Here is a 27,181-nt window from a genome sequence, read left to right on the forward strand (position 1 = left end):
TTCCAGCTACCCCTATCCCTTTCTTAGACTCATTCAGCAAAAGCCAGTACTCCATTACATTCCCTGTTTTCTCTTACTGAGGGCTCCCGGATTTCCCATGATACAGTTTGCTCTTCTGCAAACCTGACTTTGATGAGTTTTTTGACCCAAGACGCTTAGCTGTCATTGCGTTTGCAAATATGCATTAAAGAGCTTGGGATAGAGAGATAAATATATTCATAAATTGCAAACGTATTCATGTTGCCAAACAGCAACAAACTATATGTGAACACTACAGTCCTACATACGAACTCGCATAAACCTAAAGAATATACTGCAAATCCCTCTCTGAAAGATGGAGAGCGGGGAAACGAAGTAGCGGTGAACTGATGACCCAGAAACTGCGATCTTCCAAGCCGGAAGAGCGCACTGCAGCACAGAACTCTAACGTACATCCTCCCTTCTCATTTCTGGCGCTCTAGAGGCGTTGCGCATGCGCAACGCCCTCTGGCCGTGCCCCCGTTCCTTCCTGCACCCTTATCTGCATCCGGGTCTGTGGGATTTGCGCTCCACTGGCCGGCCGGGGTCGCTCGAGGGTGGCTGGGTGTTGCCTGTTTCCTCTCTGCCAGCGTCAGAGGAGTCGGTGGGTCAGCCGGTAAGTTTAGCGGAGAAACCCAAGAAGGGGACTGAGGCGGGGGACCCGGCGGCGACTTCGCCCTGTGCGGGCTTTGTGGCGAAACGGGGAAGCCGGGCCGGGGCGGAATGGGGTCTCAGGAGCCTGGAGGATGGGGGCGCGTGGGGTCCCCGGCCCTGCCGCTCGCGGACCTGTTTGTCGTCTCCGGATTTGGGCCTCCGGGAGGAGGCGTCCCGGTCCTCTCCTCTCTCGGGGCTTTCTCCTGACACCTCTCTCTACACTTATTAAAAATTCCTAACAGTCATCCTTATTTGCATGCGCTACGGTTTGCCGAGTGAGGGCCCGGCAGCTGCGCAGCTGAGGGGGGTTTGCAGTCCCCGCCTCACGGGCAGGGATCGCAGCCTTCTCAGCTGCCTGTCGTCCCTCCTCGGGTCGTTCCCACACGCGAGGCCAGGCCACCCTTACCCTGTCAGGTCAGGTCAGGTGGAGTAGGGAAAAGCTCGGAGCAGAGGATCTGCAAGTGCAGATTCTGGTGCTGGCCCCGCCATTAACTAGCTGTGTAACTTCAGGGGTGTAGATGTTGCCATCCAGCTTTAAAGTTTTGCGCTTTATATTCAGCAGCTGTTTTTCCTAGCGATGCACATCCAAAATGAATCAGCACCTGAGGGAAGACGAGGGAAGAGTGGTGCTCTGTTGTTTTTTGATGCTGAATTGTCGTGATGCCAGGGAATTGCATAAGACCTCAGTAGTTTGGATCTCTGAGGATTCGCAATACCTGGAGAAATCAAATCTTAAAAGCCTAAATAAATGTGGTGGAGAAATCGTTTTTTCCTCTAAGTGAGGGGATTCATTTGGGATTTTTGGAGGTGAATTCTGCATCCGCCAGAGAGTTTAAGAAAACAAAAATTGCCCGTACCTTGGTCTGAGAGACTTGGTTGAACTTCGTTTCAATGAGGTGTGTAGTGTTCTTAACAAATTTCACCCTGATGATCAGTATCACCTATGATAATTTTAAAGACGGAGATTCTTTGGGCTTCATTTCAGATCTTTTGAAACACTGTCTCTAGGGAGAGGGACCTGAGAATCTATATTTTTAACTAACATCCTAAGTAATTCTAAACCGATAATACAACTTTGGCATATGGGTCTTTGAGTCAGATACACTTAGTTTTAAAGCCAGCTCCCCGGGCCACATTTTAACGTCAGCAATAAACTTTTCAAAGTTGCAATTTTCTATATCTGAAGAATAAGGATAATAATTTCAACCTCAGAGACAATTAAGTGATTCTAAGCCCTTTGACAGTGGAGTTCTTAATCATTTTTGTGTCTACAGAAACTAGTATAGTGTTTAGTATTTAATAGGTCTTCAAGTGTGTGTTGAACTGAGAAAAATAGCATCACCAGGACACAGAAGACATCGGAATGCTCTAATGCTTATCCTCCTTACCTTGTTTTTTCATTTTATTAACAATCAGTTTGCCAGACATTCTTGTTAGAAGTAAATACATCATTTGATGGTCTTTACAGTCAATAATTGTTTCTGATTATTTGGTTTAACTCTAAAATTGTTTTTGACATTAGATTATGGATATATTTAAATGGAGGCTGAGTCCATTTGTTGGACTGAATTTATGACTATGTAATTTATTTTCTGTAAATAAATAGTTGTTACCAGGCCAGAATTCTAGATTATGGTGATCATAATTGTTTGTTGTTGTGTCAGAATTCGAAACTGTTGTCTTCTTAAAGACATTTAGATTCCATACATTCATTATAAGAAGACCTTTTACTCCCATTAATTTAGAAAATTTGACTTATTACTCGGTAAAGTTTGTGGTTACAAAACTGAGGAATGCTGAAACAATACTATAAAAGGCTTGGTATTTGTAATTGATCCATTTAAATATAAAACTAAGAATTAAAATCTAAGAATGATGGGAATTATGGTTATAGAATATAGTATAAGTGTTACAAGGGGACATTTATACACTGTGGGTGGTTATATAAATTATTTCAACTTTATAGAAAAGTGTATGGAGATTTCTCAAAGAACTAAAAATAGAACTACTATTTGATCAGGCAGTCTCACTACTGGGTATCTACCCAAAGAAAATAATTAATCATATCAAAAATATACCTACAGTCATTTTTATCACAGGACTATTCACAGTGAGGGAGTAGAATCGAGGCAGGGAACTTAAGGCCAATTTGTGTTGACTTCCTAAAGCTGAATCAAACCCCATCTCCCCACCTCTCAGAGGGAAGGGGAAAGTGCCTTGGATTGGCAGAGGACTACTTTGCTCAGCCCCACCTAATGATATGTAGGTTTTTAACTTTGAAGGTTTTTGCCAAATTGCCGTACAGAGAGACTATGATACCAAAATCCACAGATGATTAAGTCCCTCATCTTAAATGGCATAGTATTTAAAATAAATGCTTAGTATTCAAAAGAAAGACAAAGATGCAAACATATTTTTTCCCTGAATATTTTCAGTCCTTGGTTGCTTGAATCCTCGAATATGGAACTCACAGAAGGCTGACTATACTTAAATGACCTAGCCCACTGCCTGAAACTCAGGGTCTGCTCAAAAGAGAACAGCTCTTATTACTATTTTTAAAATTCAGATTGTATACGTGCATGTCCTTCTTAAGTAATGTACTTTTTAAAATCAACAGTATATTATGCTTCTGTGCTCTATTATATCTTTTATTATTTTAAATTATTAAATTTAAATAAATTATCTTAATTTATTATGTAAAGTGTTCTACAATGGACTTTTCTCAGGTTTGAACTTCTTGTTCTGGAAGCTGTGCATCACCATAATGAGGCTTGTAATTCTTGATAACTATGACTTGGCTAGTGAATGGGCAGCCAAATACATCTGTAATCGCATCATTCAGTTCAAACCTGGACAGGACAAATATTTTACACTGGGTTTACCAACAGGTAATAAACTTTTTTCCATTTTAGATTCTAACATTATCTAAATTTAATTCTGATTGAATTGTAGGGTTTCTCTTAGTAACATACTTTTCCCATTCATTTATTGCCATATCACTAATTGAACATCATAGGATAAAAAGCCATAAAAATGCATATATATAAATTCTGTCTACAATTTGTTACTAGTTCTTGTGTCAAAATTCAGTCTCACCTGTCACTCCAAAATGCAATAGGAAATATTGTAACTTAAGTGATGTCCATATTTTTTATACATTTTCTAGTAGTCCTTTGTTTTGGGGAGCATTGCTTTCACTGTTCATACCAGTTTTTAGGTGACTGGCTTTCTTATTAATCATTAAGTGATACCTAAGGTATGTACTGTTGCTTCTTAATTTAACTTCACCTGCTTTATACATTCTTAACAATACAGAAATTATAAATTATAAATTATGTAATGTTTATTAGCTTTTATTCTTTAGTTCTATTATAGATGTATTACAAGTGAAAAGTATGTCGTCATCGCAGTTTAAGGAGAAGCATTAATTACATATTTTAGTGAATTCTGTTTTCCATTAAAGATTCTGTTAAAAAATGACCAGGTGGTGTCATTTGATCTGTGGCACTTTATTTGATATTATTGACCCATGATTTCCACAAAGAATGTTAGACCTAGAACTAAAGTTGCTCCTTATTGACTACAAGGCATTTGTTTTATACCCCTGAGCCTTGGTTTTCTTACCTTTAAGGATAACGATAATAACTTAAGATGCTAAGATAGTGTATGTATATACTGTATATACTCTATAAATTTTTAGTTCCTGTAAGTGTATTTTATTTAAAGACTATTTTCTCCTATTTCTCCCTTCATACATGCTGATTACATAAAACTACAATTATAATTTTTTTTCACTTGAGTAATGTCCATGAATGGTACACTTCAAGCTGATTTTTTTTGTTTTGCTTTTCCTCTTTCGGTCCAGGGCAGTAGATCTTGGTGAGAATGGAAAAAGGGGATTTTTTTTTCCATTGGACACACCAGTACTACACCCTCAGCACCCTCAGCACCCTCAGCACCCTCAGTACCCTCAGTTCTGATATGTTAGCCTTGTGGTTGAACGTGATTTCTGTATAGTTTACTTACTGTTACCCTTCGTTAAACTCAGCCTACTTCTATTAATGACATTGTGTTAATGCAGAAAAAACAGTAATTTGAGTTGGGGACAGAAAGACTTAGAGAGTCTTAAATGTCAGCAGTGCTCGATATGTTTTTCTGTATTTAGATCTACAACTTTTGCTTTATTTTGGGTAGTAGAACTGCTAGTAATATACCTGCCAAGCGAGTATCTCTGGAAAACTTTGTTGACATTTGCCATTACTCTCCTTCATTGACCATGGACAAGGTTAATTATGTCCTCTTCCCCTCTTCCCCTACTGCTTTGAAACTTGAACATACAAATTGCTAGTATGAGGCTGTATTGTAATTATCTCCCTTCCAAGCACAATTTCTGGACAATATCTGTTCAACTTTATATTTGCTCACATGATCTTAATGAGTGAGGCCTCCATTTTAAGGCCAACATTTTAAGGCCTCCATGCTGTGGGCCTGATCTGCTTCCCAAACCTTATTCCCACCATTCACCTACACAGAACTGGGCTAGGCAGTTTTGACTGCTTCCATTTCAAGAATAAGCCTGAACTTGCTGGCTGCTGTGCTTGGCTTTCACTCATGTTCCTAGCATGTTATTTAATGGAATCTATATGAGCTCTGGCACCAGACTTATCTCAGTTTGAATCCCTGGTTTTTCACAGCCATGTGATATTTGGCAGATTTCTTAGTCTTTTTGATCCAGTTATTGTCTTCAAAATTGGAAAGATAATGCCAGTTTCTCAAGTTTGTGAGCTTTACATGAGGCAATATATAAAAACACCAGCACAGTATCTAGCCACATGGTAGACAGATGTCATCATTGAACCTCCTGCTCCATCTTTTCTCTGATCTGAGTTACAATTCCCTCTTTATGGAAATTGTATCCTTTCATCAAAACTGAATTGAAATGCCATTTTCTTTCATTGCTCTTCTAACTAGCAAGACTGTAGTCTTTTTTCTTTGATGCACTGCAATACTCAAACTTACTTTAAATTATTTAGAATGTTTTTCCTTGTGTCATGGTTATTTTGTACTTGTTTATCCCCGTATTGTGAGTTACTTGTGTCATGGTTATTTTGTACTTGTTTATCCCCGTATATAAAGCCTTAATCTTTGTTTTATATAAATCATAGTAGGTACTTGCTAAATTGTGTTAGTAAATGACCATTACTTACAAAGCAAATATTAAAATGAAGTTTCTTTAACCAGTTTTTTTCTTCAATCTTTTTTTAGCCACATTCATTACAAACTAGAAGATGAATGTTTTTGTCACTTCCGTTGTGATAGCTCGCCTTTTTATTCATATATCCTTCAATTGAGAGACTCCTATAACTCGTCTCTTGACACTAAAAGAGAAAAGAGATTCATTTCTATTTCTAGGAAGAGGGAAAGCATATTTATCCATCTTTTAGACAAGTTTCATGTTTACTGGGCTATAGCTCATTGAGAGAGAATGGTAAAATTTGGCGCTACATAATTTTTAAATTAATAATTGCAATTTAAAACAACCTAAGTACTTAGCTTTCAGAAAATCTTTTATTATTCTGTGAACCAATGTGGTATTTATTTATAGCCTTGTCTGTTATTCTGTCATCTCAAATGAGAGGTGATCTTTTTACTATTCTTGAATTTCCTTTGTATTTGTTTTTGTCAAAGACTTTAGTTTTATCAGATTTCTGTATGATATTGAGTTGGAATTTTTTTGTGCAGCCTTTTGTTTTGCACTGTTTTGTTTTGTGACGGTGGTTTAACTAGGAATCAGTACTTCAATTAGGATTGGGAGGGCCAGATAACTTGTTTTAAGAATGCAGTCAATCTAGCCTTTCAATTTGAAGTTAAAATGAAAAAAATAAAAGGTAACAAATTTAGAAAACAAAGATGAAGGCCTTCCTCAAGTGGCTAAATTTATTTTGTCATATCATGAAGCATCATCTTTTTACATATCAACTATAATTTTATAAAACATGTAAAAAGAATTACATTATAAAACAATAGAATTAAGAGCTCAGATGAAATAGCAAACACCAAGATCCTCCTTCCTATAAGTTCTCTCTATCTTAAACAAAATCACTTCTTTTTCTCACCTTACACATTTTAGCTGATACATGCTGAAGATACCAAAAGACGAGAAACAGGGGCTCCAGTTAAAGAGCTGTAAGGCTAAAGTTCCTCACTCAATCTTTGCCACTTTCAGATTCTATTTTGAAAGTGGTGGCAATATTTAAATTTAGCTCGTTTCCCTTTTGATTTCAGTAAATGGTCAACACGACCTATTTATATATCATTTGTGCAAGAACTCAAGATTTTCTTCAAAAAGGTAGATTTTTAAAAATTCAAACATATACTCTAGAAGTTTCTAATCTTGGAATTTGTAATAGTAATTCCCAATACCCAATAACTCAAGGATAATTTTCCAAGCTTTAATTTTTATTTACAGATTTCCAGCTTTATTCAACAAATTTTAGTTTGCCAAAATTACAAAGTACTTGTTAATTGATTATGTATTTAAGTGAATAATTGCCTAATCAGAAATACAGAATATTAAGTAAGAAAAGGATAGGTAAAGTTAATAAAAAGTTTTTATTAATGGATTATTAAGTCATGTTGGAAAATGGAATTTTTATGTCTTTTAGGGAGTACGCCTTTAGGATGCTATAAAAAACTAATAGAGTATCATAAGAATGGACACCTTTCTTTTAAATATGTGAAGACCTTTAATATGGATGAATATGTAGGTAAGCTGTACTTAAATATATTGAATATATTATTTGGATATGTTATATTTTGAATAAAATGAATGTAGTTTTAGAATATTAGTATATTTGAATTTATGTTTTGAATATAATACTAATGTATAAATATATTTCTAGAATGTAATATACTGCCTTGAGATGAGGTTGGTAGTTTATATAAAAACCTGTATTTTTGTGATAGCAGCACAGAATAGTGGAAGGAATGGAGTAGTAGAAATCAGAAGATCTGCATTCATCCTGGGCTCTGTCACTCAACAGTGCTGTAACTTCAAGCCAGTCTACTCACATTTCTCATTCTCTTTCTTCTTAAGGCAGAGTTAAAACCAGTGTTGTCAGGATCAACTAAGAAATGTATATGTAAAAGTAATTCGTTAAGTATTTTTTCAAATAAAAAGCTATACTGGTAGCCCTGAAGTGTTTATAATTTATTGTCAACTTGCCTGTCTGAATCTATGATGCATAGAAACTATCAAAATTTAAATATAGAAATACATATTTAATGGTAGCGTAAATGATTGCCAAAGAACTGCTGTGATCCCACATAATCTGCACACATACAGGATGAATAGAGGAGGAACATGGCTATCATTTCACTTGAATGTCTAATTTATTTTGAGCTTAACACATACGTCAGTTTCATTGGTTAAAATTTTGTGTGTTTCAGAAGTGGAGTAGTATAGTGATTAAATGCACATGAACTGTATGTGTTTGAATCCCAACTCCTTTGTAAACTATGGGACCTTTGGGAAAAATCTCTGTGTTTCAATTGTTCACCTATAAAATGAGATAATAGTATTTCATAAGATGTTTTATGAATTAATGCATACATTTAAGGTGATTAATACTGGGTATATAATCATATATTCCACATAAAAAGGCTTTTAAATTGAATATGGTATAGAGAAGTTAGCGATAGTAAATAGTGTTTATAACTTAAACAGAAAAATAAACTTTAGATTTATTTCTAGGAATTCTTATTTTTTAATAACTTCATCTTTAGGTCTTCCGAGAAATCATCCTGAAAGCTACCATTCTTATATGTGGAATAACTTTTTTAAGCATATTGATATAGATCCTAATAATGCACATATCCTTGATGGGAATGCTGCAGATTTACAAGCAGAATGTGATGCCTTTGAAAAGAAAATAAAGGAAGCTGGAGGAATAGATCTTTTTGTTGGCGGTATGTAAAAACCTTTTGTCATTAATTGTGAGTGTTTGAATTAGGGATTTTTAAACTTAAACAAGAAATCTTCCCATTGCGTAATGTAAAGAGCACCTGTGGCTGTCTGTAATACCCATTTATTCTGCTACTGATTCCTGTTTTACTTCATCTTCTTTAAAAAATAATCTTAAAAATTCCCATCTTCATCTTCAAATTGACAGCTGGAATTGTATACATTATGCCTTGAGAGATAGATACCAATCCCCATTAAACTCTTACAATTACCATTTAAAACAGTTTACCATGTTTCAAAATGAGTAATCTGTTTCTTTACCTAAAAGATAGCTTCTTTGTACTATTTCTTTAAAACTCCAGCCAGCCTATTTATCAAATTACAGAGTTTAATCTGCATGAGGAACAGGTAGATTTTATCAGATCACTTTAATTGTTTCATCTTTCTGAGTAATCAGTTAAGAATGATGTAAAACTTTTTAGTTATTAGCCTTAAGTTAATAGGAGTTAAGCTGTATAACTGTCATAATAAATTCCAAAATGAATGTTTAATTTATGGAATTCCACTTGTAATTTATATATGTCTGTCAGTATACATAATCTACATTTAAAAATAGGAAGTTTTTTCTTTTGTAATGGCAACATGGTTTTCTATTATCAGTAAAAACTATCACAGACAGCTAGCTCATTGCTGTCAGAATAGTATAGCATCAACTAAACTAAAATCAAAATTGTTTTTTGCCAGATTCTTTAATATTCAGCTAAAAATACTAATGCTGTAAATTATATATTAACAATTAATTTAATAGAACACTGGTCAAAATTACATGAATTCCATCTTCAATAGAGCTGTACTAAGGTTAATTGATTCTTGAAGTAGCCAAGTATGGTTGAGTAGTTGATTACCTTTGGGGAAGGTTGGGTTTTAAAGTCAGACGTAAAATTGTATCCTGTTTTAGCCACTTAGTATCTGTATGACCTTGGAAAGTTTATTGAAGTTCAGTATAAGTACATCATTTGTATAAGAGGATTAATATTATCCTTTCCAAAATTTTTGAAAATCAATCATGTTGTAACATGTATAAAATGCCTTACTACACAGTGCTTGGTATGTAGCTGGTAATCTGCAAGTGCTACTTCAGTCTTCTCTTTCTTTCTCAACGATAAATGCTGAAATAATTGTCCCTTAGAATTATTGAATTCCTTGGGATTTTTACAAAATTACCTCTAAGGATATCCAGTGAGACTGAAATCTTCTCTTCAAGATAGTTTTTACTTCTACCTAACAGAGCTGATATCATTTACTTTCTTGATAGAATGATTATTTTGTTGGAGCAAGAAACCAAGTTTGACTAATGCTTTTCAAATTAGAAGGTTACCTGTTTTAAATAAAATTTACTAATATTGCTTCAGTAATCCTAGAGAATATTTTTACACCCCTGCTCTATACATATGACTCAATTTTGAGATAATTACCATTTGTACCTTCCAATATGCAGGCTAAGACAATAGATGTTTAAGAGTGTCTGCGGACAGCACGGACCATCTATCTTTACATTTTCTAACTCCACACAAAAATCTAGTAGAATTTCTGGAATACAACACACTTGAACTGCTTATATCAAAAAATGTTTCCACACATTTACTGTAATGCAAAAAAAAAAAAAAAAAAAAAGAAAGGCTCTTAGTTGTTGGCTCATTATTAAAAGTGGCTGCTTGAAAAATATCTTCATTTGTGGACTTTCTTCCCCCCCCACCATTAATTTATTGACCTTACATAAGTATGCATGTGACAAATCCCTTGTAGACTCAAAGATAGGAAATATATTTTACTATGGGGAACACAAGACTGATAAGAACACTTCATTTTGTTCCTTTGCCTGCCTTCCAGAAAGTGTTCAGTGCATAAAATAATATTTATGTCTATTAACTCTTATCTAAGATGCCTGGTAAAATTTTCCTCTTATAACTCTAAGTTATTTTGTATTTCTTTTTAGTTAATTTTTTTTTTTGGAGGGGGTGGGTTATGTATAAACCACCTCAGTTTTCCTTTTGAAATAGATGTTGCATAAATTATAATTATTTATGTTTGTCACTGACACCACTAAAAAGAATTTGACTTGGTTTTTTATCCAGTTTGTCTTAAGCTTCCTGTAGTTATCTCCCCACTCCTCCCCCTTCCCAAATATATTTAAAGAGAGTTCCTATGCCTCTTTGCTTAACATCTTCACTGTAGTCATGTGATGATCCAATGCCTGACAGTTTATATATACCATCTAAAGGACATAATTGTGCATACACAGAAAAGGATTATTGCATTTTCTTTGAATTTTTCCTTATTTGGGATGCCCTAATATTGGATGTGTATTCATGAAAGAATCTTATTTGTTGATCTAGGTTTATCATCATTGGATTTTTAGATGAGGATTGGCATCTGGGTCTTACCACTACCCTTCTTTTGTTCCAGGGTTTGGTTAATAAAAACTCTAAGAACTGTGCCAAATGGGATCAAAATATCAGCTTTATTAAAGGTAAAGTTGAAATAGAGATTGCAGTTTGGGCTTGAAGCCAGAATGGGGTTTTTCACTCCTCCCCTTTGAATTGGAAACAGTAGAATGAGAAGAGCTCAAAAATGTTAATCTGCTATTGCTCATTCCAGGGAATTAGAGCAGAGTTCCCTTTCCTTGGTAGAGGGAAAGAAAAAGGAGGAAATATATACTCAAATGTTCTCATTCTTCCTCTAATGACAAACGTGTTGAGAGAAAGGGTCAAGGTGTATCATGTATCTCCTGACTTAACCCTAGCAATAAGATATACAAACATGGATTTTTAAAAATAAAATCTAGGACTGGTGCAGTGGCTCATGTCTGTAATCCCAGGTCTTTGGGAGGCCGAGGCAGGTTGGTCATTTGAGGTCAGCAGTTTCAGACCAGCCTGACCAACATGGAAACACCCCATCTCCACTAAAAAGAAAAGAATTAGCTGGGCATGGTGGCACATGCCTGTAATCTACTCTGGAGGCTGAGGCAGGAGAATCGCTTGAACCCCAGAGGTGCAGGTTGTGGTGAGCCAAGATCATACCATTGCACTCTAGCCTGGGCAACAAAAGCAAAACTCCATTGCAAAGATAATAATGATAATAAAATCTAGCTTTAAAATAAAATTAAATATATTAACTTTTAAAATATCTTAAGATAATGGTGTTTTCTTTTTTTTTTTTTTTTTTTTTTTGGTGGTGGTGTTGAGATGGAGTCTCACTCTGTCACCCATGCTGGAGTACAGTGGCTTGATCTTGGCTCACTGCAACCTCTGCCTCCCAGGTTCAAGCAATCCTCCTGCCTCAGTCTCCCAAGTAGCTGGGACTACAGGCACCTGCCACCTTGCCCACCATGGAGATGGTTTTGCCATGTTGGCCAGACTGGTCTCAAATTCCTGACCTCTGGTGATCCACCTGCCTTGGCCTCCCAAAGTGCTAGGATTACAGGCATGAGTAACCATGCCTGGCCTGGGTAACAGCATTTTTAAACAGGAAAAATAAAAGAAGACAGTGGGGAAAACTAACATTTTGATTTGGTTGCATGCTTGGATTCTTTGATTTGCTAGAAAAAGGAAATAACTAATGGAACCAAAAGTAAATTAACTGGAATGATTCTAGGGTAACTCACAAACTGAAGGTAAAGTTAAAGCAACCAAGTCTTTGGAAAAACAAGAACCAGAGAACCTCAAATCTCAGAAGTAGAAAATCATCATCAGTCTTCTCCCTGCATTACTGTCCTCCAGTGTTTCCATTCTCCATGCCTTCTTCCTTACTGTATCCCTGGTCAAGATTCAGATCCAGACAGGGATTCTGATTGGCTCAGCCTGAGACAAGTGCTTATCTCTAGACCATAGTCACTTTAATTAAGAGGGATATGGGAAATTATAATTGTTCCAGCCCTGTGGTGAGGTGAGAAAGGCCGAAGAGAACAAGGTGGGAGATGGAAAAAACTATACTGAGCTGACCAGAGAATAGCAACCATACATTCATTTATTCAGCCATTATTTAATAAGTGCTTCCTACCTGTTACTTGTTGTTCTAAATGGTAAGAATATAGTAATGAAGATAAAGCCCTTACTTTCATGACGAGTACATGTACATTCTATGCTTAGAGCTATAGGAACACAGGAATGACGCTTACTACAGACAATGAGTTTTAGAGATGTTTCAGAGATGCTAATATCTTAATTTAGACTTAAAGACTGAATAAGAATTAGCCACATTTAAAAAATTTTATATCAGGAACCTCAATTTTTGACAGTTATTCATAGCCAGCAAGCAAATATCTTGACCCTTCTCCATTATTAAACTTTGCTTATAATTTCAGCTTAGCTTAGCTGTACACTTCTGTAAGGCCCAAATCACCAGTGAGGTCACCTGTAGTAGATCTCAGTAGTCTTCATATTTTTTCCTAAAGTTTTTATTTTCCTGATCCCATCCTTCCCTCTTTACACATATAGAAATAATAAATGTTAGGGATATGTACATCTAAGAGGAGAAAAAGAACACTTTTACAAATCTAGAGAAGTTAATGTCTATAATTATATATATTTATAAGCAGATACATACTTAATAGTAGAAATAGTGCGTATTAACTACATGTAGGTCTGGCCTTATGTCTCCATATTAAAAATTCCTACATTGTTGTACTTTGGCATCCTGTATCTGCTTCAATATTCATTTCTTCCTCCATTTTTCAAAACTGGGTTACTCTTTGTCATATTTCATCTTGTTGTGGCCTGGGAAAATTTTGCTAGAATCGTATGCTGTCAGTAAAATACACATATTATTAAAGTAAATACACAGAATATAAATGTAAAAGATACATTTTCTTCAAAGAATTGGCAGAGTTATTTTTCGGTCGAGGTTGCCAAAAATGTGACTAGCTACTAGGGTACTTGTAAATAAAACTTTATTTATGTAATTGAGTCTTAATTTTGTGAAAATGACCTTCCATTTCTTTCAAATAAGGAATATCATATACCTGTCTATATTTTAGAGGTAATCCTAGAATATTAGAGCTGGCACTAGATCTCTTTAAAGCAGTGTTTTTAAAACTGGTTGTCACCCATTATTAAATCATGAAAGCAATATGGCCAGTCACACGCAACATTTTCTTTTTTGTTAATGAAATGCAATGTAATAGAAAACAGCTCGTATGGTTCCTATGTAATGGTAAGTATGATTTCATGCAATTTTTGCTTTAATTTATGTTTCTGTTGTATGTGTATATATATATACTAGACTGCAATATCAAATGTTATTCCTTACAAGAGTTACAGTCAGAAAAGTTTAAAAAAAACTATTGCGTTAGGCATTATCTTGTCCAATCCACACCTTTTTGTAAGTGAGGAAACTATACTACATAAAGGTGTGCTAGTTAATTGCTCTATCTGGACTACAACCAAGTAAATTAAAGTGTGACTATGAAGATGTCCAAGTTAGGAATCAGCAGACAGATTTGAGTCCTGTCTCAGCATTTACCCAGTTGTGACCTTGAACAAGCCACTTATTTTTCTTGAGCATCAGAGTTTCCTTTTGTGTTTAAAAAAAGGTGGAGGAAAAGAGGGAAATAGATATGCCTAATCTGACCACCTCATAAGATTATTAAGTAATATTTAATAATATGTTGTGATGATGCATGTGAAGGGGCTTTATAAATTACAAAATGTTATACTAATATAAGGTGATACACTTAATTTTACTATTAGAATCATGCCAGCTCATTGCTAAGCATGTAGAAAACATGGAAACATTTGTTGAATCAATACAGAAATATTTTAATGCAGTAATAGGAATTCAAGTATAAAATAAAACAAGGTAAGTGATTTTTTTGGGGTTTCTTAATGCACATTGAACTTTGTGAAACCTGTGTACTTCACGTGTATATGTATATATATATATATTTCTTTTCAAAGGAATTGGTCCAGATGGTCATATTGCCTTCAATGAGCCGGGATCCAGTTTAGTGTCAAGGACAAGATTAAAGACTCTAGCAATGGATACCATCTTGGCAAATGCCAAATATTTTGACGGAGATTTATCAAAAGTGCCAACTATGGCTCTCACTGTTGGTGTGGGGACAGTGATGGATGCTAGAGAAGTAAGCATTAAATGTTCTTTGCTGTTTTTCCTTTGATGTCAATATATTAATATTTTGGAAGGATTACAATGCTGAATAAGTGACAATTTTGATTACGTTCTATTTGTAGTATAAGTTCTTTTCTAGTGTTCAGTAACTAACTTTTGTCAGTCTCATTGACAGGTTTAGGGATCAATCAAGTCTTTTGGAGCTGTAAACTAAGCATTTAGCACCACCACTTTGAGGTACTACTTCACTTGCCTATTCCTGTTTGGGTTTGAGGTCTGAAAATCTTACTGACATACGGTTTGTTTTTTATTGAAAGTGCCTCATGAAAGGACTGTTGGGACAAAGATGCAATGCTAGTTACACTACACCTTTTTTGGAGCTCTCACGATAATTTAAATGCTTCTCTACTGTATGCAGGATGATAGAGTCCTATTGGTTTCCAGCAGAAAAGCATCTCAGCTAAGGCTGCATCTGTTCTATGTTTGGTGTATTTAAGCATAAAAGAGCTCTGAACAGTAGATTCTGCATAATTTTTAAGTTTTTATAAATTGGGCTGTCAATTTCTTGCTTGAGAATACAGAACAAATTGTAGCCAGTTCATGGTTATATGTAGTTAGATTATATAGAAACCCAAAACTCTGTTCCTTTCTGGTAGCCAGATTGGACAGGTTCAGAGGAAAAAAGTATAGACAAAGTATGATGCATAAGAAACTGATCTTGATATTTATATTTAGACTTGAATATACAAATAGAACTGTCAATCAAAATATATGAGAAACTCATCTAAAAAATCATAGATATGTGGAAAAAGACCTTTCAAAGACTGAAATTTCATAGTCAATATGAAAAAAAATTCAGAGAAATCTTATTTCTAAAATATGAAACTGAGTTATGTAGTAATTTTTTACATTTAACAAGATGTAAATTTAATGCAATTTAATTACTCAAATATTGAATTTTTTTCTTTGGGTCAGTTTTTGTCCAGACAGGAGTGCAGTAGTATGATCACAGCTCACTGCAACCTCAATCTTCTAGGTTCAAGAGATCTTCCCACCCAAGCCTCTTAAGTAGCTGGGACTTCAGGTGCACACCACCATGCCTGGCTGATTTTTCCTTTTTTTTGGAAAGTCTCACTATGTTACTCAGGCTAATTTCCTCATTTATTAAAAATCACATTTGATTTTAAAATGCTAACCAAGAAGGCATGTGGAGGATTTAATATAAGGTTATAGATTTTTATAAATCATTTATATCAGTTTATGGAATGATTAAATGTTGATTATTCTTTAAAATTAGCTTACTTTGTAACCTTTTAAAATAGTGTTATTGCTCTACACTTATTTAAGTAGCATAAAGTTGTATCAATGCAAAATCTGCCTGAGCTGAGCACTGGTTCTCAAACATTAGTGTACATAAGAATCACCTGGTATCCACACCTAGCTTGATTCTTTAAATTTAGGGATTCTGCAGTTTGAACAAGCGTATGAAATTATTTGATAATAGTTTGTCTTTTCCATATGAGATATAATCTCCTTGAGAATAGAACAGGTATAATAGAACTACACATATAACTCTATTTAGAGAGCATGTTGTATCTATGCCGTAGCCATAAACAAACACCAATAATGAATCCTTCATCCTCCCCTAAGCTTCCAGCAGCCTCCTTTCCTTCCACTCCCTTCATAATGTTAATGCTAGGTATGTACTTAATCTTTTCTTGTCAATAAAAGTTTGGTGGTCTTTTGTTTTTTTTCTCAGTATATACACTTGATCTTGAGATTTCTTGCCACCTGTCCCATTACCTTTTTATAGAGTGTGCTTCAATAGTGAAAAGACTCTTGGCACATATTGTCTAATTGTTAGAACTTTTACAAGAGGCAATGTAATGTAGTAGTTAACTGCTAATAATATGGCTGTAGAATAAAACTATTTGTTTGTATCTTACCAAAACCCTGGGCAAGTTATAGAATATGCCTTAGTTTCCTATCTTTAAAATATGAGTAATAATAGTATTTCACTCATGGTGTTGTTTTGAGGAGTTGGATGATGTAATTCAAGGAGAGTGCGGAGTATTTCCTCCCATTTTAAGCCTAGTTTGTTTTAAAACATTTTAGGCCTAGTTTGTTTTTCTTTTTCTCTTTTAGAACTACAGCCATTTTAAGGTTCTTTTTAAAAACAATAGTAATGAGGGAAAAAATCATGTTTAAAGATTACATTACAAAAACGTGTGTGTAGATGAGTGTTAAGTGGGATCAATTTACAGCTGAAAGAAGATAAAGAAGATTCTGGCACATATACATTCACATTTGCATGTCCTTATATTATTTCATTGGCATTTAGGGATTGGGGACCAAGAGCTTAGATTTTCAGTAGTTTATAAGGGTAATTATCAGTCATGTGCTTATAAGACAGTTCGTATGTTTAAGTAGATCCCTAATCCTTCTTTAAATCCAGTTTTTATTCTGAGTCACCTTTGGATAGCACATGTTCAGTAAAATGCTCTTCAGACTTTTTTTGATAACTCTTAAAATATCTCGTTTTAGAATCTTTGCTTTTCTGACGTAATTGCTTATCTCGACTATAGCAATTTGATATTTCATTCTAGACTATATAAATCATTTGAAGACTTGTAATTCTGCTTTTGCAAGAGAGTCCTTTTCTTTTTCTTCATTCTCCCAGGTTTATTTTCTACATCTTCATTTACTATGTTAGTAATTACAAGTATTGTAGTGTTTGCACTAATACCCCATAACAAGATATTGTTTTGCTTCATTAAACTAGAAGCAACATTTTGTGCTGTTTTTGTTACCTTAAAAAGTGGAAATAAATACTTTGAACTGTGATGTGGAGCTCTGTATTTTTCTTTTTCTCTTAGAAAAATATTGCTGCTGGAGTCCATGTTTTAAAAAAAATAGAGTTCTTACTCATTTGGAACAAGTTTTCACAATTGATGTTCATAATTTTTCAGGTAATGATCCTCATAACAGGGGCACACAAGGCATTTGCCCTGTACAAAGCAATTGAAGAAGGAGTCAATCACATGTGGACTGTTTCCGCTTTCCAGCAGCATCCTCGAACTATTTTTGTATGCGATGAAGATGCTACTTTAGAATTAAGAGTTAAAACTGTGAAATACTTTAAAGGTGAGCACTGAATTTCAGAAGCCGACTGAGATATTCTGTTATGGATGACAATTAAAACTTAATTGTGGAATCAAATCTCATAAAACTGTGGAGTTGAATCTCACACTGTGACCTATTGAAAAGTGGCAACACACAACTAGTTCTTTCAAGAAATGGAAAATTCTCACCTCAGATAACAGTATCTTCAGAGTAGTACCTGTAGTATTTTCAGAATAGTACCTGTTTTTTTTTTTTCATGAATAGAATCTCTTCAATCTCTATTCAGTAAACAATTTTCTTGAAATCCAAGGTTTAGTAAAATACTTTCACATAGAATACAGAAGATTAAATAACCCAAAAGAAAATTTATCTTTATTCATTCTGGATTCCTTTTCATGTTTACCAGTCCCACCTCAGTCCCTCTCCCACACTTTCCTCTAAATTTAGAACCCAATAATGGATAATAGAGATCTCTTGCTGTGTAATTTAATCTTTACAATTTTAAGCCAATTTATTCCTATATATTAAAGTTATAATGACTAAATGTTAAAGCACTATGGAATAAACTCTGCAAGTAAGCAGGAGTTTCATTGCCCAGACTTCATGTGGATTTTTCCTTTTTGCTTTTTCCTGTAGTCTAGTTCAGTAAATCTGAAACCTTGCTGTACCAGGCTGTGTATTAAAAAATACATATGCCTGATGTAATGGTTTAAGAGCTTTTCAAGGAACATTTTGCCTATACCCAATGTAGAACCCATTCCCTGATTTAAGAGTCAGCTCCACATACTACACATATATAAGCAAACTGTCCAAACAGGTAATTTTCGTGAAGTACCTGTATTTATACAACTGATATTGAAAGTTATATAGTTGTTCATATAGATAGGTCAGTGATTCACTAAGTATGTAATGTTTTGCTACATTTGCTACATGATTATACCTTTTTCATCTTTATTACTCTAGTAACTAGATTTTATTTTAATGCATATTTGAAAAAAATACATGAATAAATCAAAGCTATAATTTTTGGTATTATTGCTTAAGACAAGGTCCAAAAAAGCTACCAGTGTGGCTCTAAGACACATTGACATTATCTTGCTGATCTTGGACTGTGTCTTAAAATTGGTTTCAGACCATAGCTTAATTGGTAGCATTTTTTTCTCATTGGTACATAAAATAGTGGTGTGTCTTACAGTCTACAGCATCTCATATTCAGAAATATAGTATATTATCTTAAATTTTTAAGTCAATGCAAAGAAAACCAGTAACTCATATTTCATGTAAATGTGTGAATGTGGCAGATATCTTAAAGGTGTAACATAAATAACTGACATTTGGCAAGCACTGAAAATAGTCTATTTTTAAAACAAAATGCTAATCATGCTTTATATATAGTTTTATATTTGTGCTTATATTTCATGCACATCTTCCAGTTTTATTAAATATTTGAAAGCATTTTAATGGATAGTCAAGTACATGTCATAATTTATTTAAACATTCCTTTATTGTTTAAAGATTATTTCCAGTCATTTTTCCCTTATTGTTTAAAGATTATTCCCAGTCATTTATATTTTTATCATTTAAATTACTAGTTTACAAAGCCACAAATAGATTAAACTGAAAAACTGTTAGCTTCTTTCTGATTTGATACGTAAAAACAAAGACTTGTGAATAAAACGAGCTTTTGACGGAGTTTTAACTGTATTTTTCCATGTAATCCTTCAGATTTCATCCCAGAATCCTAACTATCCACAAATTTTAATTCCAGTTTTAAGAAAATTCATTTAAGATGCCATTTTCTAGTCCTAGTAAGTCCCAGATAAATCCCTGTACTATCTGATTTTGTCACAATTTGGTTATCAGACTTTTACATTTTGGTGAATATTTAACAAAATACTTAGTAACACTCCATATCTCTATGACCAGGCACCTTTCTAAATGCATTTTACTTAATTGATTTACTTAATTCTTACAAAAAATGTTATGAAATGGATACTCATACTCTCATTTTTAAATGAATTAATAGGCTTAACAGACAGAGAGACGTTGAGCTACTTACCCAAAGTTATACAGCTCATATTTGGGCAGAGCTGGGTAATAGAAATCAAAATCAACTATCTCTGGAGTACAGGCTTTAGTCTATTCTGTTATACTACCTTCCACAATAAAGTCTAGGTAAGGTAACATCTACATCAAAACCATATTTCCATCTGCTTTGTTTTCCCCAAATCATAATGCTTCCAAAAAAGGTATATAGACATACGTTAGAGAATTTAACTTGGAAGGGTGGTAGTTGTTTATATGTATTTAGTTCTTTCAGTTCATCTATTTAAATTGTAAGCCTTTCTGAAAATTTTTGAAATAGACCATTCATAAGAGGGTAGCTGCATTGCCTAAAGAGGAAATAGTATTTTCCACTTTGGAGCTGTATTTCTCAAGAGGCTTCAGGATACCAGCCTCTGTTAGGATACCTCCTTCAATATAAAGACAGAATTTAGATATTCTGGGCTACATAGGGACCTAATTTTATAGTATTTTAGTAAAGGGTAGAGCAAATAAATATTCGTAAATGTACACATTTCAAATGTAGTTTGTATATTTTTCATCCCTCCATTGAGTTACTAGTATATCAAAATACTGGAGGATGTAAATTCCTGTAATTGTCATCCATGACTCTTCAAATTCCATTCACATCACTACCCTGTCTTCTGTCATCACTAAAAAGTGCCAGCCAGAATCTTAAAGGGTTCCATTTAATGCCTAGATAAGATCAAAGTTGACTAGATCCAAAACAACAAAAATTGTCAGTAAATGCAAGTATATTTCACTATGTACCTTTTGAAAGATACAAATCACAAGAAAATGAGTTTAGTACCTGGGGATTTGTTTTATTCATTCTTGCTTTTCACTTTTGCTTTTTAAATAGAACAGCTTTATGTCTTTGATTTTAGTATATTTTCATGACATTGTCATCATGAATTTGTTTCTCTTTGTATGTAGGCTACACTCTAGTAGTTTGACAAAGGTAGAATGAGTTCATTTTGAGTCAAAATCATAAAAGTTACTTTGATTAGACATTGGTTAGAATCTGTGACAGTTAACCTTTCTTCTGGTAAGGTGTCAGGAAGTCTGGTGCATTTTTATCAGAATAATTATTTCACATTGACTTAACTAGCAATTATTTATATAAAATTTATATGTAGAAAGTTGTCAGTTTTTACCTGCGGTTACAGTAAATATTTGACTTAATATCTAAAAAGCAGTTAATAGAGTTTTCAAAATACTTCTAGTTTGGAAGCAGTCCTGTTTGATGTATAAAAGATATATCCAATATATAGAAAAACAAACTTTATAAAGGAGTTGAATTTTTAATGTTTTTCCTTATATGTTAAGTTTCATGTACTTTAAAGTTCTGTGTATTCTTTCCATAATCATAGTTGTTAGCAAATGACAGATGAATACTATTTAAGCAGAAAAATGATCCTCCACAAAGTGATACTCTGGAAAATGTTACCTCTTCTAAATCATACAGTTGATATATCCTTATCTTTGTTTTTCCCTCTCCTACTGGATGTTAAGTTTCAGGTGCTAATATGACCTTCAAGTAGACTGTTGAGAAGTAAGCATTCTCTTACTTTCAGTTGCAGCACTAGTGAATGGAATGCTTCCCCCTTCCTTCCTTTGAAGACTCCTGTTCTTATGGTTAGAATTTCTGCTACTACACAAACGCTTGCCAGTGTTTCTTGCTTGTCCCTTAAAAGTGGGTCTTTCTCAAAGCTGGGATTTTAGAGTGCTTTTTGCAGCCTTTCTGACAAGGAGCATCTATGTACTAACAAGCACCCTATCTCTCCAATCCAATAATCCCATTTCCTGCAAAAACTGAGTTGTAAGTATCTTTCCCCAGCCTCCCATGTTTTTAATTACCTGGAAAATTTAATTCATTTCTTTACCCTCCAGAATATAAAATTTCTAGTTTATTAATTGAGTTAAAGACAGTCTTTTTAGAACTTTTTTTCTCCCCAAAGAACTACAGTTCTGAGGCATTAAGACAGAAGCAACTGGAAGATCAGCTATTTCCCAAGAAGCTTTCATAGGTAATAACAGTCTGCAAGCATATGTACCAATTATAAAATGAAAGTTACAATCTACCTGATTTAAAATCTAAATTTCTATTCTGAAGTAAATGATTTAGTACAGGTTGTTTTCCGTATTGTTTTAGTAACCCTCCCTCAATGTAGAATTTGTAGTCAACCTTTGTGGTAAATACACATGCCGAACTAGTTGAAAATAATTTGCCAGATGAATGGATAGGGTCATGTATTAAGAGTAAGACAGCAGTTCTGAGCTCCTCACTACAATCTAATAGAGGAACTGCCAGAGGATCAATATCAATATAGACTTTTAGATGTAATTAAAATATATTATCTAAGTTAGTATTTAAATTTGTCATACTGATTCTCTTTGAAGACCAGAACAGCTCTTCTGGTTACTCCCACAGTACCTGTACACATTCTAGATCTGCACTGTTACCTAATTATAAATTGGTATTTGCTAGGTAGATAAAACTAGACATTCTGAAACATTTCTATTTGTACTTTTTCAATAAACTTGACTATTTTATATCAAGATGAGAACCAAACAGACTTACTGTATCTTATAAAAAATATTTTGTTGTCTAAAGTAAATGGGATAGTTCAAAATTAACAAAAACAACTGGAACTGTGCTTTTTTTCTTTAAGGTCTAATGCATGTGCACAATAAACTTGTGGATCCACTATACAGTATGAAAGAAGGAAACTGAAGGAGATTGGAGCAAAATTCTGCTTGAATGAACAGAGCACTTTTTTCTAAGTAGTAGATGAATTTTCAGCTATGCAATATGGCAAAACTTGGGAAATTTTGAAGACTGTCATTTTTTCATTCGAATATCTATGTTAAACATTCCATATTTTGAATATTTATATCTTATACTAGAATTTAAGAGAAGTAGCTGGCTCTCAAGATTGACTGGCTATTTATTATAAAGTACTGAAGTCACATAGCCACCTATAAAACAGCATAGATGTCTTGCCTGTTTAAAAAGTAATCTTAAAGGTAGAATGTACACATCAGGTACCATTTCGTGATATGACTCCAGTGGTGGCATATATTTTCATTTTTTAATGACAGGAACACACTCCAGACATTTCAGATGGCAAACTCATTACAGATCTTCACTTTTGGAATGTGATCTTTATATTTTCTGTGCGTTACACACATGCTCTTCTGCACGTGGTTGCCTTAGTCATCTTCCTACAGCACCATCTAGACATCAAAAATTGTGCTATATATCATTGGTAAAGGAAATTTGAAGAGATGACAGTGCCTAAAAGTACAGTTTACATCCTTTTGGAAAGTATGTGTAAGTGCATGTTTTGTGTGCACCTTCTTCTATAGCACTTTTTTACAAATATCTTATTTTTATTTATTGACTTGGGTTCATGTCCCTAATATAAGTATCTTGGCAATTATGAGCTTTATACCTGCCAACCCACTTCAGGAAATTCTTTTGAAGAATATTTTCTGATTATTGTTAAACTTAGTATACAATTAGCTTTATTCCTTATAAAAGGTCTAAAGATATGAAGTATGTATAAAAGGAATTACTGTAAACTTTAGATTGCCATAGCAGTTTACATAAAAGTATATTGTTTTCTATCTTTAACTCAGATAAAGTGTATAATAAGTTACCTAAATTTTATTTCCAGAAGTGAAACTGAAGAACATATGCATTCAATTCCCAACAGTTATAGTACATATGACCCTGCATTTATTTTGGGTTTGTTTCCATCATGTATTAGGAGATTTGGGTTAAAAGACATCTCTGCATCTGTGGGGAGCAAAATGTTTATTTCCTTTTGCTTATTTTGCATTTCACAAATCCACCTGGTAGAAGAAGCCTTACTTATCTGCTTGTCTGTGTGATTAAAATGTATTTAGTTTCTTAAAATATTAAAATAGCAAATAAAAAATAAAATAAAAATGGTAATAGGATTTTATGGTTAAAAGTTGTGGTGGGATAAATTATGCTGCTTTAATTCCAGATGATGTTTTAATAGCCTTATAAATGTTCTTTAACTAGTGAATCAGTAGCATTCTACTTACACTTCCAATAATAAAAATTGTTTACTACAAACTATGCTGACTACCTACCTTAGGAAGTCATACAACATCACGGTAAAAAAATTAAAGGTACCTGCTGTGGTATGTGATTCACCAGTTATTTCTGTGCTTTAAAAGTCTAAAAATTCTCCTTTCCATTTTCCTGCCCTTGATGTTAGGGGCTTAGTTGATGTTCTTGTACTCAAGCTCCTCCACAAGCTGAGGAGTGGAAAACTGGCCACTTTCATTCCCTAACTCAGGAGCTAAGCTGCTGTCAGGCAAGGAACTTAGCTTTTTGAAGAAAGAAAACACTGAATCCCAGCTCTGTCAAGAACTGTGACTTTGGGAAATAAAGTCTCAGCTTCTTCCCCCAAATCTGTACATACACTGAATGAGGGAAGCATACAGAGCTCAGCACGGTGGTTGTCACATATTAAATTCAATAAACAGTGCTTATTTTAATATTGGTAAGTGTTTAAACATATTTTAATGTTTGCTAAAATCTTAGTAATATTAGGTCATCTGAGGAGTACACTTAGCACACAACTCCAGATCACTAAGTCATCTGAGTGGGAAAGTGGGAAGGGGAAAGAAATTAAGCTTATGTAACATGCTTTTTTTGTGCTATTATAACTGAAACTGTTTCATAAAGAATCATAGGTTAAGAAAACAAAATCTGAATTTAAAAGGCTAATATTGATAAATTATTAAATAGCAAGCACATAGTACATATTATGTTCTAATTTGTAACTTTCCCTTGGCAGTGATAGAACACAACAGTTGGTTTTACAAATTATTTTTTAGTTTCAAATAACGTCATTTTAAAAATACTACTGTCAAGGTTTTTCAGATTTCATCTGTGTTTTATCAGATGCTGGAAGGGGGAGGGAAGATACATTAGATGATAATTTATGTATCTAGGACTATGTCACAGGCTACTTCTACACATAATTTTAAGTTAATCCCCACTTTAATACTGTGAGCTCAAAATATCTGAGATAGGTCTCAAGTCAGTTTAGAAAGTTTATTTTCCCAGGGTTAAGGATGTGCCTATGACACAGCCTCAGGAGGTCCTCACCACATGTGCCCAAGTTGGTTGGGGCACAGCTTGGTTTTACACATTTTAGTGAGACATGAGACATCAATCAGTATGTGTAAGGTGTACATTCGTCCTAAAAGGTGGGACAACTCGAAGAAGGGAGGGAGCTTTAACCATAAGCAGGTAAGAGAAAAACGGTTGCATTCTCTTGACTTTCTGATTAGCCTTTCTCTGAATATACAATTTACATGTGAGAGGAAGGTAGAGGTATAGTCCGTTATATTTTAATATGGTTTACTGAAACCCCGGGCCGAGGAAGCAATCATTCATGCATTTGTTTCACGTGAGCAGAAGGATGGCTTTGAGTTCTGTCTGTCCTCTGTCCACAAGGAATTTCCTTGTGGGCAAATTTTATCCTTGTGGGCTGTCTTATCTAGGAATAAGTGGGAGGCAGGTTTGCCTCAGTAAGTTCCTACCTTGACTTCCCTTTGGCTTAGTGATTTTTAACATTTATTTTTCATTCACATAACCTTAGTATAAAATTCATCCTTGATAGTATTTATCCCTAAAATACATTTTCTTCATTCAATTCATTCAAGGTAAAATATAAAGATCAATGGCTAAATAATGCTATCTTGCTGTAATATAGCCTGCAGTCTGGTTTCTTCATTGGCTGAATAAACATGGGAGCTGAAAGCTTTGAAGAAATATTTACTGGCTGTGAAATCTCAAGTTACTTTAAAGTTAAGTCTCTAATTAGGAAATTCAGACAATTATTAAATTCATTAAGAGTTCTTGGTAATACCAGACATCTGGTCATTTTATACAAATGTGTTCTGAATGTCTGAAAGAAAGCTCCCGTCCTTAACTTAGATGTATATAAACCATTAGTTTCAAACTAATAAAATCTATAAACATTTTATCACGAACTAGAGTAGATGTCTAGATAGTATTTATTTAAGTTTACTGCTTAATAAATGATATCAGATAAATTAATCCTGCTAACACATGTGAAACTTAAGTTGATTTTTTTAAATCCTTTAACTTAAAGTAGATGGAATCTTAAGTATGGGGCCTTTTAGTGTCAGTAAGGGCAAACTCCATGAAAACAAAATATAGCAAGTCCTCACTTATTGAGATTCATGGAAATTGTGACTTTAAATGAAATGATGCATTAAGAAACCAAGGGTTTTTTTCTCATCAATGTTATAAACCACTTAGAAGGAAATGACATTATTCAAGGACTTTCTTCTACATGTCATTTTGCTTAAAGTCAGCTTCTGAGAACCTTTTGATGACATTAAGGACTTAACTGTAGTTATGATTGAGTGCTTACTATGTCATGCACTTCTGAGTATTTAATGTATTACCTCATTTAATCTTCACAACAACAACCTATGTAGGTAGTAGTATAATCTCAATTTTACCGAAGAGGAAACAAAGGTTAATTTGGCCAAGGTCACCTTACTAGTGAATGGTTGAAACAGGTATTAGAGAACAGACAACATTGCTTCAAAATATAAACTCTTACCTATCCACTCATTATTCCCTTTCAAAAAAAGGCTAGTAGGTTATTTAAACCTGAAAACCCGGAATGTAACAAGCAAATTGTGTAATTTTCATTCTGTTGTCAGCATATTACAAATTGCAATGAGAAAAAGATAGTTTTTAATGTATTAAAATTCTTTGTTTCCCCACCAATTATTTAGAAGACTGTGTTTTCAGAACTTTTATAAAAGTATCTTTTGGAACTTCAATGTTGCCAATTTTCCTCAGCTTTTTTTTCCCTTCTGCTTGTCTCTTCAAAAGTTTCATTTTTCGGGTAATATCACCACCATACTGAAAGATATTTTAAAAAGTCGGAAGTCTAAGTCATTCTAAAAAATATATAATCATGATTACAGAGACATCAGTACAATCTTAACAACCACACCAAATTATCTGTAAGGCAGACATCTCTAATCTTCCTAGCAGGTCCTTATTTTACTGTCTTCTCAAGAATGATAAAGGCTTTATTCTGGATGGAGGTGAAGATCCTCAAGGAAACCTAGTATTACAATATGCATGTCAAGAATTACCAATCTCATCACTGATTCTAGGCTTGGAATTTTGACTAT

At 34.1% G+C, this 27,181-nt stretch overlaps 2 protein-coding genes across 7 annotated transcripts in view; one reads left to right on the top strand and one right to left on the bottom strand.

Annotated features, from left to right (window-relative positions):
• Window positions 1-528: 528 nt before the first annotated feature.
• GNPDA2 (glucosamine-6-phosphate deaminase 2) lies at window positions 529-24,128 on the top strand. Of its 2 annotated transcripts, none has more exons than XM_078367991.1 (7): window positions 529-1,568; window positions 3,399-3,560; window positions 7,338-7,439; window positions 8,458-8,640; window positions 14,590-14,774; window positions 17,731-17,905; window positions 22,624-24,128. In XM_078367991.1, exons 2-7 carry the CDS (start codon window positions 3,437-3,439, stop codon window positions 22,683-22,685), a joined length of 831 nt encoding a protein of 276 aa, XP_078224117.1. In that variant the 5' UTR covers window positions 529-1,568; window positions 3,399-3,436; the 3' UTR covers window positions 22,686-24,128. The 2 variants fall into 2 exon arrangements, with proteins under 2 accessions (XP_078224117.1, XP_002745926.2); XM_002745880.7 differs by having other exon boundaries at window positions 529-634.
• Window positions 19,370-27,181, bottom strand: part of GUF1 (GTP binding elongation factor GUF1) — a 28,964-nt gene continuing 21,152 nt past the window's right edge. For 3 of the 5 annotated variants that reach the window (XM_035293791.3, XM_002745881.6, XM_008993411.5), the window contains one exon: window positions 19,370-26,903. In XM_035293791.3, the coding sequence (XP_035149682.1) occupies window positions 26,766-26,903 (138 nt within the window). In that variant the 3' untranslated portion in view covers window positions 19,370-26,765. Of the gene's footprint in view, window positions 27,112-27,181 lie in introns of all 5 variants that reach the window. The other 2 variants (XM_008993410.5, XM_078367990.1) reach the window with 1 other exon arrangement.

The sequence above is a fragment of the Callithrix jacchus genome, chromosome 3 (assembly GCF_049354715.1).
Source record: "Callithrix jacchus isolate 240 chromosome 3, calJac240_pri, whole genome shotgun sequence".
Classification (NCBI taxonomy): Eukaryota; Metazoa; Chordata; class Mammalia; order Primates; family Cebidae; genus Callithrix; species Callithrix jacchus.